This window comes from Corvus moneduloides, chromosome 4, assembly GCF_009650955.1.
Source record: "Corvus moneduloides isolate bCorMon1 chromosome 4, bCorMon1.pri, whole genome shotgun sequence".
In the NCBI taxonomy this organism is placed as follows: Eukaryota; Metazoa; Chordata; class Aves; order Passeriformes; family Corvidae; genus Corvus; species Corvus moneduloides.
The window spans coordinates 29,816,820-29,831,038 of NC_045479.1; the positions used below are offsets into that span (position 1 = coordinate 29,816,820).

The following is a 14,219-nucleotide window of genomic DNA, read 5'->3' on the forward strand; positions in this document are numbered from 1 at the left end:
TGAGAGTTACCTATCTAGTCATCTGTGGGGCTGATGCAGGCAGAGAGCCTGAATTGCTTTACTCCTAAATCACTGTTCTTAAAAGCTCGTATTTCAGCAGCACAAACATTACCATTAGTTCTCAACGGGCTTGTAGCAAAGAGCATATGCGAACTGCTCCATAAAGTGCAGTGGACTCTCTCCAAGCCCCAGATTTCTTTTTTCAGGCTAACATCAGCTATGGCTATCCCAGTACCATGTGAAAATTGGTTTTTTTCCCCTTTTTTTTCCTAGAAGACAGATCAAGGGCCTGTCTCCAGTATTTCCTCAGACTGTGAGCTAGTGCTTTGTCTTCCTGGTGGTACCACATGTCTTAGCACTGCTGCTTCTCATCTACTGCTAATGTCCAGCCCCCTATTAATTACCATTATAGGAGAGATGTATGATGATTGTTTTTTCTTAAAGTGCTTCTCACTTTCAAAAAGATGGCTGATCCATTTTAACTATTGGGGCTGCTACTGTATGTAAATAAATTTTTCTTTTGGCAACCACAATGGAAATCTTAAAAAAATAAAATAAAAACCAATCTCTCAACAACTTCATTATTATTAACAGCTTGGTGGCCCTGTCAGATGCTGGTGACCCAGGAGTCACAAAAGGAACAATGGCACAGACGGCATTCATCATTTCTTCCCATAGCATAGCTGGAAGAGCACTCGCACAGTTTGAAGGAGATGTGCATTGTCTCCTGCACTGGGAGGATTTCAGCCTGCATCCCAGGAGAGGGCACTAGTCCCTGCAGGGATGAGGAAGCATCTCAGACTCCTACTGGCAGTCTTGTGCCCACTATAAAGAACAAGGCATTCGATGCAGCAGGAAGTGAAGCTAATTCTTCTCATCACAAGATGAGGCTTGCAGCAAGAAGGATTTGGAGCAGGATCTGAAGATGGACGTCTGATGTCTTGGGGTAGCGTTAATGCTGATCTATAAAGCAATCACAAATGGATCTTCGCAAGTCTGTTCTACCTCATCAAGGTAGAAGAAAGTTGACAGGCCACTTGTCTAGAGATACCTGATGCCTCCACTGTCTGCTTGCTTCTGATTTAAAATAACCAAACCGAAAACCCTAAACCTCACAAAACCCAACCAACCAATCCCCCACCAAAAAAAGAGATAACTCCACCCCACTCCGCTCCACACCCCCGCCTCCCCAACAAAAAGGTGTATTACATCAGCAGAGGATTTCAAGAACCTCTGTTGCTTGACCCAGCCTTGCAGCATGATGGCAGAGGACACCTGCCATTTTGTCCAAATACAATCAGACAGAAAAATATGTTGGATATGACTCTTTTGTACCCTTAGTGAGCTCTCAATCCAGTAAGTAAAAAACCCTACTGCTAGCAGTGCTTTGGGAATTTAAACACAATTCTTTTCTAAACTTTACTGAATTTGAACGGACTCTGTGATTGGTTTTACTCACGACAGGAGCAGATTTGCCACACACTAACAGATTTCCTCATGTCCAAAGGCATGGCAGCATTCAGCAGATGTATTCCTTCAATGCTATTGTTCTTTTTATCTCTATTGCTGTTGTGACCTTGAAGTTTCAGGAAAGCAGAGAAGGCTGACCAATAGAGAGTCCAGTGAGGGAGAGGACATAAGGGAGAAGGGATCTGGTTTGGGCTTGTATCCAATTATTACAATACATTTTTAGACTATTTTTTACTAAGGAAGTAAACACTTACTGCTGTGTAAAGGTTAGATATAGACCCACCCATTCTTGGAAGTTATGTACAGCTTGTCCTGAGTGACATCAGTTATGGATTTGTTTTGTGTGTGTATACAATTCTGTGACTAATTACAGTATAAGTTTGTGCCAAAGCTAATTTAAAAATGTTTTAGGTTGTTTCAAGAAACTCTTGTTTTATACTGAGCATTTGGAGAGGACCTAATGGAGAAGAGATCTGGTTTGGGCTTGTATCCAATTATTACAATACATTTTTAGACTATTTTCTATAAGGAAAATAATATAAAGTAGTAGAGATGATCCGTCTCTGAGATGGTCAGATCCAGATTTACAGGTGCATAACCCGCTCTGTGATTATATCCCAAAATGGTAAGACAGAGTAGTTCTCCTGATCAAGCTGTGCACGATGCAGGTTATTAACAGTAGGACACCTTATCTGATTACTGAGCTTGTATTTTAAGGACAATACAAGAATCCTTGAGCGAATTTCCAGGAAACCTCTCAAAACTGTACAAGGATGGGAAAACAAACCTTACAACAATACTTAATGATGGGCTTATGGTTTTTTACTCAAGAAAAAGATTAAATGGTAATCACTGGACATGTACACATAAGTCTGGCTGCATGATCTTCAGTACTATACATAATAATAAACACTGTAGTTGGAAATCAAACTTTTAACATAGTATCTCAAACAAACAAAGAGTAGTTAAAGCATTTCACAAATGCATCTCTAAGAGATACTTTAATATAGCTTCTGCCTTGTCTCTGCAATGGTCTTGCCTGAGCAACTGTATTGGTTCCCTCTGGTATTAAAGCTCTGAAAACCTGTTATGTCTAGAGCAATTGTTAAGCAGTCTCTACAGACATGCCATTGTGGCAGCTGCAAAGAAATGCACTTTCTTTGTCACACAGACTAAACCAAGATAATAGGGGTGAAGCTATTTTGTTTAGATCATTCTTCTCGTGCCTCCCCCATAACTTTGACTTTATATAAGGAAACACTTTTTAATGTTTTGTATCAGACTATCTTGCCCTTCTGTTGGGAAAGATGAATGATCTGTTGCATGTCAGTGTTATGACTGAATTGCCTAATGGTTTATGTTGTGCTTCCAGAGAGCATTTAAGGTGTACAGATCCTATACTTGACTGAATGCAGTTTTCTCTCCTGAGTTTCTTTCTGTAAATCCCACTCAGTGAACTGCCTATTAAAACAGAGTTAGCACAGCAGATCAAGTTGCTGAGCACCTTCATCAAGCTGGAAAGTCAAATACAGGCCAGTTCTTTCTCTATGCTCTCTGCTTTAAAAAACAGCGGTTGCTTCCAGTTTGCAGCATACACTGAATTTCCAAGAGCCTTCAGCTAGTTTTGCAAAAACCTTGAATTGTGGGAGGAATTTGAATGGGATGTATCAAAAAAGGCATTAAACCTGGGAAAATATACTGAACAGTATAGCACTGCTGTAGAGGGAAAAATCTGCTTACATCTCCATTGATGTTTGACCACTTCTAAGAGAAAAAACTGAGTGATTATCAGCCATGGTCTCTTTGAAACTCTTAATAATAAACATATTTAGGAACATTTTTTAACTAGGTGTTATTTTGTGGAAAACTGTAAGGGATTTTGAAAAGCTAACTTCTGAAAAGTATACTTGAATAATTTTCTCTCTAATTCATCTTGACTGTATTTTAAGAGAGACAAGCAGTTCCTCAGACTGTTTATTACCCTGGGGAAGTCAAGAAAATTGCTGCTTAATTTCAAAGAAAAGTTTATTATGCTTTGCTAACATAAGCTACTTTATACTGTGTACTTGATGTAATTATATCTGGAAAAAGAAACTGGATGTTTGATTTTAAAAAATAGAATTCAAATTCCATTTACCTCATTTTTTTTTCTCTCAAGGTGGAAAGACATGACATGAATACCCTGAGTTTACCACTTAACATCCGCCGTGGAGGTTCTGATACCAACCTGAATTTTGACGTACCAGATGGAGTCCTAGAGTTTCACAAAGTCAAACTCAATGCAGATAGCTTGAAACAGAAAATCCTCAAGGTTACAGAACAAATCAAGGTTGAACAAACAGCTCGAGATGGAAACGTGGCTGAGTATTTGAAACTGGTAAACAGTGCAGACAAGCAACAGGCTGGGCGCATTAAGCAAGTCTTTGAGAAAAAGAACCAGAAATCTGCCCACTCCATTGCCCAGCTGCAGAAGAAATTGGAACAGTATCACAAAAAGCTCAAGGATATTGAACAAAATGGATCTTCCAAAGCTACCAAGGATACTTCCAAAGATAACTTGAAAGATGTTCAACATGGAAAGTCTCGTACCACTGGGCATGGAACAGAGAGCAGCAAGTCGGGTGTGCCGGGTGTATCTTTGACACCACCTGTCTTTGTTTTCAGCAAGTCTAGAGAGTTTGCCAACCTGATCCGAAACAAATTTGGTAGTGCAGACAACATTGCTCATCTCAAAAATACCTTGGATGAATTTCGGCCAGAAACAAGTTCTAGAACCTATGGGGGTAGTGCCACCATTGTTGCCAAACCAAAATATGTCAGTGATGATGAATGCTCAAGTGGGACCTCTGGATCAGCAGATAGCAATGGGAATACTTCCTTTAGTCCTGCTGTGGCAAGTACCCTGGACAGCCAAGGAAAGCTTTCCATGATTTTGGAGGAACTAAGGGAAATCAAGGAGACACAGTCCCAATTAGCTGATGATATTGAGAATTTAAAAACCCAATTTAAAAGAGATTATGGCTTTATTTCTCAGATGCTACAAGAAGAAAGATATAGGTATTTTATTTTAACTGTTCTCTTGAAATGACTTTTGAATGGGTATAGAAACTATTTGGAAAGTGTAAATGTGTGTGTGTGTGAGCGAGAGATTTCAGAAGCATGAGGAAAAATAAATTCCAATCAATGTCTGGTACCAACATGTTTAATTCCTTCCAATGACTGAAAATAGAATACACATAGAATATTAATATTTCCTATCATATAGTTAGTGTCCTTTGCCTTTTGTCAAAGGCTAATCAGAAAACTCTCTCCTCTGTCACACTTTTTATGTGAATTGCGTGAATACTGCATATAGGAAACGCCAATGGTTTTGTAACTGCTGGAAGGGTTCTCATCTAATGTGACTCGAAAAAGCTGATCAGTCTGTGGTGTAGCAGAACTGACTTACAGCTGATAAGTATACCCTTGACTCCTGAGTACCTTGTTCAAATACTTCTCACACACATTGCTACCTTGTGGATGCAATGTCACCTTCTGCCCTGGTGTAACACACAGCTGTGAGATGTAGTTTTAACTGCCGTAGCACAACTTCATCTTGCATTTGTTACTTGACAATTAATTCCTTTATCCTCCACTGTGAGAGGTGGACAATATGTTCTACAGAGGGCTTGCACCTGCTGTACCTATATCCCATTTTTCCTATGGCTTGTTAAAGTGACAGTCGATTCTTCAAGTCTTTACCTATGCCAGTGGGAAAAATCTCTGTATGAAGGGCAATATTTTATGTTTCCCTTGCTATAGTTCTTGAAAAATGGGAAAGGCTTGATACTGCGTGGTAATATAGGGAGGAAAGAACAATGGCCTACTGAGCTCATGACGTGGTTTCAGGAGAAGGCAGAGTAGCCTTTTCTGACAGCTCACTGCCAGTAAAATTTCAAGCCTCCTGCCACCCATTTCTAGACAATTTTGCCTCCATCATTTTTGTGCTGGCTGCAGTGTTTGCCTGTTTGTGTGTTAAATCAAGTGACAAACTCACCCAAAAAATTCTAGTTTCCTGATGATTGACTTGAACTGGTTTATCAGGCAGAAGCATGCCAGAACAGACTGTACACAAATGGCAGAACCTTGCAGTTGTATTTGAGAGAGAACATATTTTTCCTGTCATTACTGGCGAGCTATTAACTGGCTCAAACTTACTTATGAAACCATATCTTCTTGTCTAAATGAAGAGTGAAAAATGTGAGTTGGATATCCTTAGGCACTGTTTATAGTTCATATAATTTGCCAATGATGTAAAAATATTTGCTTTTTAACACCTACTGCCAGCAAGAAATAGTCAAAAAAGGCTTTCAGATTGCTAAATAAATGTTTATGGAAAGTTTGCAGAGTTTTTACTGATTTCTGTATGTGCTTTGTAATGCCAGTCAGATGAAATCATCGTACACTGAGAAATTACCTTTTAAAATGTGCAATTGTTTTCATGATTTGGCATTACTTGAAAAGAAGGCACTAAATTTAGACTTCTTTTCCTAATAAGATACGAAAGATTGGAAGACCAGTTAAATGACCTCACTGACCTTCATCAACATGAGACAGCAAACTTGAAACAAGAACTAGCCAGCATAGAGGAGAAAGTGGCGTATCAGGCCTACGAGCGATCACGAGATGTTCAGGTACTTACTTTCCTTATCATGAACTTCTAACATTTCGTAGCAGTCTTGTGCTATGAAACACTTGCATCTTTCTACATCTTTTTAAATAAGGAACACGGGGAAAGATTTAAGCCCATGTTTTGTCTGTTTTAAGGTGAAAACCCAGCACATTGAATCAGTGACAGTCTCCATTTGTTTCTCTGGATTCAGGATTTTTTCTGCTGGAACTGATGATGTAGCCTAGGCAGACTTGAAGAATGGTTGAAGAATGGCCTGGTTTAATTTCTTTCACAGAAGAGGAAGGAATTGAGTCTCCTTGTATTGTGTAACACAACACTTCTGACAATGTCCTGACTCAAACTTCTTGCTCAGACTTCTCCAATATGTAGTTTCATCACTGGCAAGGTTTATTATAAATTGAACTTAGGGTAAAACGTAAGAGAGCTGATTTATAAATAGACTTGTAGATTTGCCAGTTATAATTAAAGAGTTTTAAGCCATGGTCACAATAACCTCTATAATCAAAGCTGTGGGGTGTGTTCACCTTAGTGATCAGTTGTAGTCATGTCTGACTTCAATCAAAAGCCAGTAATAATGTCTACAAGTATATCCTGACAGCATGTAGTTACGTAGATACTCGAATATTTATATATACACACTTATATAATGTATAATATTTCTACTCAAAGTCTGAGCAAGTGGTGAAAAAACTATTAATGAACAACTGAGGAATGCTTAAAGACTGTCATCGTATTAGTTCAGATGGTAAAAGAACCTAAGACCTGACCTGTATACACCTGTGCTCACATTTCTAAACATAGAGAGTGCAGGCAGCAGGATGATCACAGTTTCCTAAATGTTGTGAGTTAGGAAGCTCCTAAGAACAGAGTGGGAAAGGGATGATACTGAATCTAAGCATTTCATAGGTTTCTTTGTAGGTTTAAAGAAGAGAGGTCTCTCACAGATTTAAAGAAAAGAGGACTCTTTTCTGTGAAGGCATCTTGAGGATGTAAAAACATAATGAAACCTGAATTGTCCAACAGAAGGACTGTGAAAAATATTTCCTAACTCATTAGCAGAATCCTGGAGGGGTGTCAGAGACTTCTAATTGAACTGCTGTGTTGATACAACCTTGTTTCTTTTATCTCTGTACAGTTGGGCCTGTTTAAGCCTATCTCTTTGGGGGTTTGGAAAACTAGCTAAAATAGAGTAAAAGAATTTAAGCCATGGATATTTTGAGTAACAGCCTAACTCTGTCACTAAAGGATGTGCAGATCATTTTAAGGACATGTTCAGTCTCTCAATGCAGAGCTGCAGGTATCAGACTTTTGCAGCTGGACTTTCTCTAAAGCACCACGAGACAATTTGAGGATAACTTACAGTCAGAGTGGAAGAAGGACCAGGAAAGTTCATTAGTGTGTAGTGGAGAACATGTCTGAACCATAACAGACTTCATGTCACCCATTAAGAACAATTCTATATTGTTACTAATTCCTAGAGCAGTGAAAGGAAGCAGTCTTGTGTAAGGCACTGTGCCCTATTCTCTGTGGGGCCTTGGTGCCTGGCCAGTCACTTGGTAAGCCAGTTCAACTTGCTGAAACAACGAAGAACTGACCCAGCAAGGGAAAGCTGATAACTCTCTGGGTGTTTATATACAGAGGTTTGGTTTGAAACAGCTTACTGTGTGATCAGGTGAACAACCCTGCTAGTGCAAGGAAAATATCTGGAGTTTGAGAGTGGGGAAGAAAGTCAGGATGCTGGAGCATTGGTTTTCCTTGTCACACAGTGGTAAAAGATTATGTCAAGTTGATCAATCTCATGAAATTATAGCTTTGCACCATGTTACGCAGTTGTGCCCAAATCCCAACTCCAGCAAAAAGCTGGCATTTTGGCAAATAAGTGAAGCAGTTGCAAGTTTTTCTGTGTTTTGCTTTGGGAGGGCTTAAGCATGGGGGTAGGGTCTTTAGGAGGCATCTTACTCAAAAACCACTTTTAGTCCATCATCAAGCAGCAGAGAAAGGTCTGCTTTCTTTAGAACAAATTGTGAAGTGGAATAGATCATGTGAGAGAGAATCCCATAAAAGCATCTTCACAGGTTTTCCCACTGTCTCCGCTGTCCACTTGGAGTATGGATCGATGAGCTGTCACACTGACAGAGGGAGAAGGGCAGATCTTACAGAGGGCTCAAGCCCAACATTGTAGAACGGGTGGCTTTGAGAACAAAATTAATGTAGACCACAGAGGCAGTGTAAAACAAGTGCTACATGTTGCAAAGCATGTTTAATTAGTATCACAGCAAGCCCACCCTAAAGTTTTCTATAGAATATACAAAGAAACTAATTTTGTTGCTGTTTTAATGCAGTGATCGTTGCTACGGCAACAGCTTTGCTAGTACTTTATATCAACAGTATATATAGAAAACATCTGTCATGAACATCAGAGTTATGATACTTTTTCTCAAACATGAAAAAGGAAAAAAACCTACATTTTGGACAGTGTTGTTAGACTTGATTATGCCTGAGGGAACAGTGACACACTCATTCAGACATATAAGTGCATTTATTTTTTTTAAAAGTTGGTGGTTCATTGAAATTTTAGCAGTCTATAATAAATTCCTCTTCTAGTCTAGCTGATGGATGGCTCTGCAGCTAAAATGTGAAGAGATGTTGAATGGAAATATGGCTGCCCTAATTGTTGTTTTCTGTCTCCAGGAAGCCTTGGAATCATGCCAGACCCGGGTTTCCAAACTGGAGCTCCATCAGCAAGAACAGCAAGCACAGCAGTCTGAAGCAGTTAATGCCAAAGTGCTCCTGGGGAAGTGTATAAATGTTATCCTGGCCTTCATGACTGTCATCTTAGTGTGCGTTTCTACCATCGCAAAGTTCATTGCTCCTATGATGAAGAGCCGTTTTCATATCATCTGCACTTTCTTTGCAGTGACGCTGCTGGCAATATTTTGTAAAAACTGGGATCATATCATTTGTGCTATAGAAAGGATGATTATACCAAGATGAAGCTGTTGGACTGGCTGTTTCTTTCTTCTTTTTCTTTTTTTGTTTCCTTTTTTCCCCCCCCTATTTTCTTCCCCTCCCTGTTTTTTAAGCACTGTGTGTATACAAATTCTGGTGTAAATATATAAAAGTGTACTTGTTGGCAGTCAGTTGCCTGTTCAATCTGATTTTGTCTAACTGGCTGTATCTGTGATGAACTGCTTACTTAAGTCAGTCTTCTGCCTTAATCCAAAAGGTTTTCCACTTCCCAAACCCATACCCACAAAAGATGGTGTGATGGTCTGGGAGGGATCCCAGCAACTGCAAGTGTCAGGTGTGTTTTTTAATAGGCTGGAGGGCAAAGAGTGTGACCAGGAGGGAGTGCCATAATGTGTATCAGCTCTGTTAGACTGATAAGTGAATTTTCTGTCTGAATACAACTAGAATGATAAGCCAAACTATGCAGTCATGTGTATTGATGGTTCTAGATTCTAAATTAATGGGTATCATTACATGGGATTTTGAGTTCTCAGGACTAACAAAACTTGATGCTTCTGCTAGTAACTTTTTGCACAGAGTTTATTGCTTGTAAATGAGACCAGTGATGACTATTGACCACAGTTAGCAGTTTTTCTGTCCTGGCACTGTTCCTTGTCACATTTGGGAAACACATACATGTGGCATAAGACTTCCAAAGATGGACTGAATTGAATTATAAGATCTGCAGGCAACTTTATAAAGGAGTAAAGAAGCAAGTAACGGGTAGGTAAGTTGTCATGCACACCAAAGCACTCACTTGTTTCAAGCCCTGCGACCTGCAAGGGGAAAGAAGTACACAGAAAGGCAACACTGAGGTTAGCCTTCGTTAGCACTGAATTGTTGGGGTGTTCTAACTGAATGCAAAGCATACAGGGGGTGGGACCCTGGGTACAGTGGATTTCTTTCTTCTGTCAGATTAAAGAATGTGGCAGAAACATGAGGGAACAGCTTCATAGGGGGAGCAGGGAGTTAAACTTCTGTAAATACATGAACTGTAGACATTCTCAAAAAACATTCCTTGAAATAATGCATTAACATGCAGTACCACTACTAGGAGACAGGGTTGGGTTTGTTTTCCCACTGGAATTAATTTTGCTTGATTTAAGAGCTGCAAAAAAAATTTCTCTGAAATCTGCCCGGCTTTCAGCCGCTATGTAAAACAACATCTTTATTAAAAATAAACAAACAAAGAAAAACCACCACAAAACAAACCACCACAACCAGAATTCTTCTTCACTCTCCATTAAGTGAAAAAAAAATGTCTCCAGTTATTTGATGTTCAGTGTTAGTAACTGTGAAAATAATTGTCATGACATATTTTCAGTTGCAGTATTTTCTATGCTGGTATTATGGGAGGGAGGGAGGGAATAGCTTGATGTGTATATTTCTTTTTAATCAAGTGCAATAGTTGGTGTAGAAGTTGTGAAGACCTTATTCTGAGGAAAGGGAGTGGGTGAGACGAAGGCAGGGAAGAACTTTGGCATTTTACCACAATCAGATAAACAGTGAATTAGTTACTGTTTGTGGCTTCAGGAACTGAAGAAAGGACAGAATTTACTTAATAAATAATGATATAACTCAGCATTTAGAAAATTCAATTAAAATACTTACAAATATTTTAAGAATTCTTTATATGTGCTACGTCTTTGAACAGAGAATTAGGAAAGACTGTGCTGGTTTGAAGTCGCTGGAAATGGATCAGGTCCGGCACACCCATGTTATCCTAACCCAGCCCTACCTCATCTTCAGAGGGAAGAGGGAAACCAAAACTAAACAAAGAGCCCAGACAAGACCAACAACTGGTTCTGGTCCTAAGAATGCTGTGACTGTCATGGTGTTTTCTTGCCATCTATATTACAATTGCCATTCTTCACTTCAGCTTGCACAGCCAACTTCTGTATTGGCCTCTTGAGAAAATAGTTAGTTTAGCATTTTATTAAATGGGTTCAGAAGGGTAGATGTGCAAGAAAGGAACACCATGTGTTAATAATGTTTACGTAAGAGAAACTCCTTTACCTATTGCATGGTTATATGTTTCAATAATCCTCCCAGTAGTAGTTTATGTAGTTGAGATGTTACATCAGGTAGCCTTAAGGACAGGCAAAAGGTTAGTATTTTTCTTATAACAAAGGATGTTGGTGTGGTACAACCTGGGAACATGAAGGCTTCTGCTCCAAGGGATCCTATTACAATTCTGGAAGATGACCTCAGTGCAAAATGAGGATAGAGTCTAAAATCGATGGCTCTACAAAAGATTGCTCACTGTCTTGATAGAATCTGACTGGGCCCAGATTTGGAACAGGAAGGTCTTGCATTTCCATATTGGCTTTACATCTGGCAGAGGACACAGAAAAAGGCTGCGTAATGTTAGTTATGTAAATTAAAACAACCTAATTGGTGAATGGGTGCATCACTTCTCTAGGTTATTTTCTCTGCTGGATTTAAATCACTGGAGGATGTGACAGACATCAAGAAAATAATAAAAAAAGTAAAGTGAAGGGCAAAAGCCTGCTTTTGAATGAAACTGCTGTAGTTTTGCACAGAGTAAGACTACAGTGCTAGGAGCTCTGCCATGTGGAAGGCCACCCAAGAGGGAGGGAGGCCTCCTATCCCACCTTCACCCTCCCATTTCCTACCTTGTGCTAACACTGGTATGTGGTGAAGTCTTCCATATGCCATGTTAGCTCACTAGACTGGAAGAAAAACCTGGTGAAAGAGGTGGATGGTTCTCCACAGCTAGAGACTTAAAGGGCTGGTAGAGAGGTGTCATGAGTGTGAAGCAGGGATTTTAAGGGAGATGAGCCTTTTTCATTTTGTTGCAGTGAATCATGAGCTGCCCCTAAAACTGGGCTCCAGGCAGACTCTATGCAGAATATTGGGGCAGTTTCAGTGTAGAAAAGTTCTTCCTAGCTTTTTCCTACAGGGAACAGATACAAATGGCCCCAGGATGTGGTGGGACAGGCTAGCCAGCTGTGTCTATATTTGGGATCAAGAGAAGTCTGGTGTCTGAGCTAGCCAGGGCTGATGCCTCTGCAGTTAGTGTCAATATCAGCATCACTTCCCCCCTTTAGGCTGGGATTATGTATTCTACATATTAGTATGTGTATCTGGCCTGCAGTCTGAGCTCTCCTTCCTGTGAAAGGATGCCTAGGCCTACCCAAAGAATTGCAGTTCTCCTAATGAGAACTCTGTTCAGATTCTCAATCAATTGACCATGTTCTGTCAGGATGCCATTTACTTTTATGTTCTCATACAACACATCAGACATTCTTAGGATACTCCTTACACCTACTCATCATGAGCCTCTAAAACACTCCCACTCAACAAAAAGTTGTCAGACAGTGTCTTTTCTGCTTGGTGCTGCCTTCTAGGCAATTATTCACTTCATTTTGGTAGTAGTTCTCTGATGGAAAAGCCCTTCAATAAGTTGTTAATACCTGTTCTATAGGCTTTTGGCAGCTTTTTGTTCAGAGGTTTCTGGAGATTTAATTTCTTATGAAGGTTAGCACAATTTTCCTGATTTTTTCTATTTCAGCATTCAGGACTAAATGTGGTTTCCTCTAAAACTTGCCTAATGGATCCCTCTTCTAGCTTCAACTATAACTCCATTATTGTTGAACATCTAATTAATGATTGGCAGGACTAAACGAGACTCAGTTTAAATTCCTCCTCCTTTCTGCTTTGCATGATATGCATTCATTCAACTTCTCATTTTATTGCACTCCTGTGATTTCTATTTGCTCTGAATTCTTAGAGAGGCACTAAAAAATTTCACTGCATTTTAGTTGAATATCAAAATGTTTGTGTTATGCAGTGCCTCTGCTGCAGGACATCTATCAATATAGATCTGATGTCTGCACTCCAGGAAGGATATTTAAAAGCCAATGGTTTTCTTTGAACAAATCATGACTGCTTATCTGGGGAATAGAAATTCAATAGGTGAAGACAATTTACTGTAGGAAAGATACGTGATCCACTGACCAGAAGTTGAAGCTAGACAAATCCAATGTAAGCATAAGCTTCAGTTTTGCAATCATAAGGGTTGCCAGCTAATTATTAGCTACTGAATAACATAATAAACAAGGACTCCAACATTTGAAATTGAATCAGTTCAGGCTTATGTTTGATACAAAGTTAACTGCATAATAACAACTACTGCTTTCTGAAATCAAAATCATTGAACAAGAAATTCAGGAAAGAAAAAAGAAAACATAGAAGCTTGTGGTTCATTTAGAAGGTACGAGAGCAGGTTTTCTTGTTTGTTTTCGTTTTGGGAAACCAGGTCCCTTTCCACTGTGATAGAGACATTTTACTTCTGGATTCAACGATACAACAGAAGGTAAACACAGATTATTGTAATTAAACACTTTAATTTTGATAACAGAATTTAATCCCTTCTGAAAGTCCACCTGGGACTAGCAATCAGGCAAATTTATTCTCTACTTTTTTTAATCAAAGAAATATTTATCTGCTTTCTTCACTCACCATCATGCCAGAATATGCCCTTTAATTATATTGCTTCCCTTTAAAGTACAGGAGATTATAAAGAGCTTGTTTTCAGATAAAATTGGAATGGTCTCTCTGATGCTAATCCTGCACAAAGTATCAGACAATTTTACATTGCAACAGTGAAAGACTAAGAAAAGTTTTATAGTCAATGAAATTGCTTATTTTCCCTGAAAAAGCCAACTGAGATGATGCTGTATATAAGGACTGCATGAGGCCAAGTCACACTGTCTTGTACAGTTGATTTGCTGTACGTTTAGCATATTAAGTTGTACTGTTGTTGGAAAGTTTTGCACAAAGCCACCTTTCCTTTTTACCCAGGGAACCTGGGTCTGGTAGTATCAAGGTGTACCAAAAATTGTCTGCTTTTGTTGACTAAAGTTAATTGTCTTGGTGTGTGACCTGCAATGTTTCTCATACTATTTCCATTTTGTGCAGCACTGTGGAAAGATGCAACTACAAAAATGTAATTTTTGTATATTTGGTTGTGTAGTCATGACTGCCTCTAAGGTGCCATTAACATTTTTTAAAATAAAAATATTTACAGTTATTTGATGAAGAA

At 39.2% G+C, this 14,219-nt stretch overlaps 1 protein-coding gene across 6 annotated transcripts in view; it reads left to right on the forward strand.

Moving 5' to 3' along the window:
* The window catches only part of TMCC3 (transmembrane and coiled-coil domain family 3), a 133,265-nt gene extending 119,046 nt beyond the window's left edge, over window positions 1-14,219 (forward strand). For all 6 annotated transcript variants that reach the window (XM_032106506.1, XM_032106507.1, XM_032106509.1 and 3 more), the window contains exons 2-4: window positions 3,629-4,527; window positions 6,008-6,143; window positions 8,834-14,219. In XM_032106506.1, coding sequence (XP_031962397.1) covers window positions 3,629-4,527; window positions 6,008-6,143; window positions 8,834-9,136 — 1,338 coding nt within the window. In that variant the 3' untranslated portion in view covers window positions 9,137-14,219. The remainder of the gene's footprint in view (window positions 1-3,628; window positions 4,528-6,007; window positions 6,144-8,833) is intronic.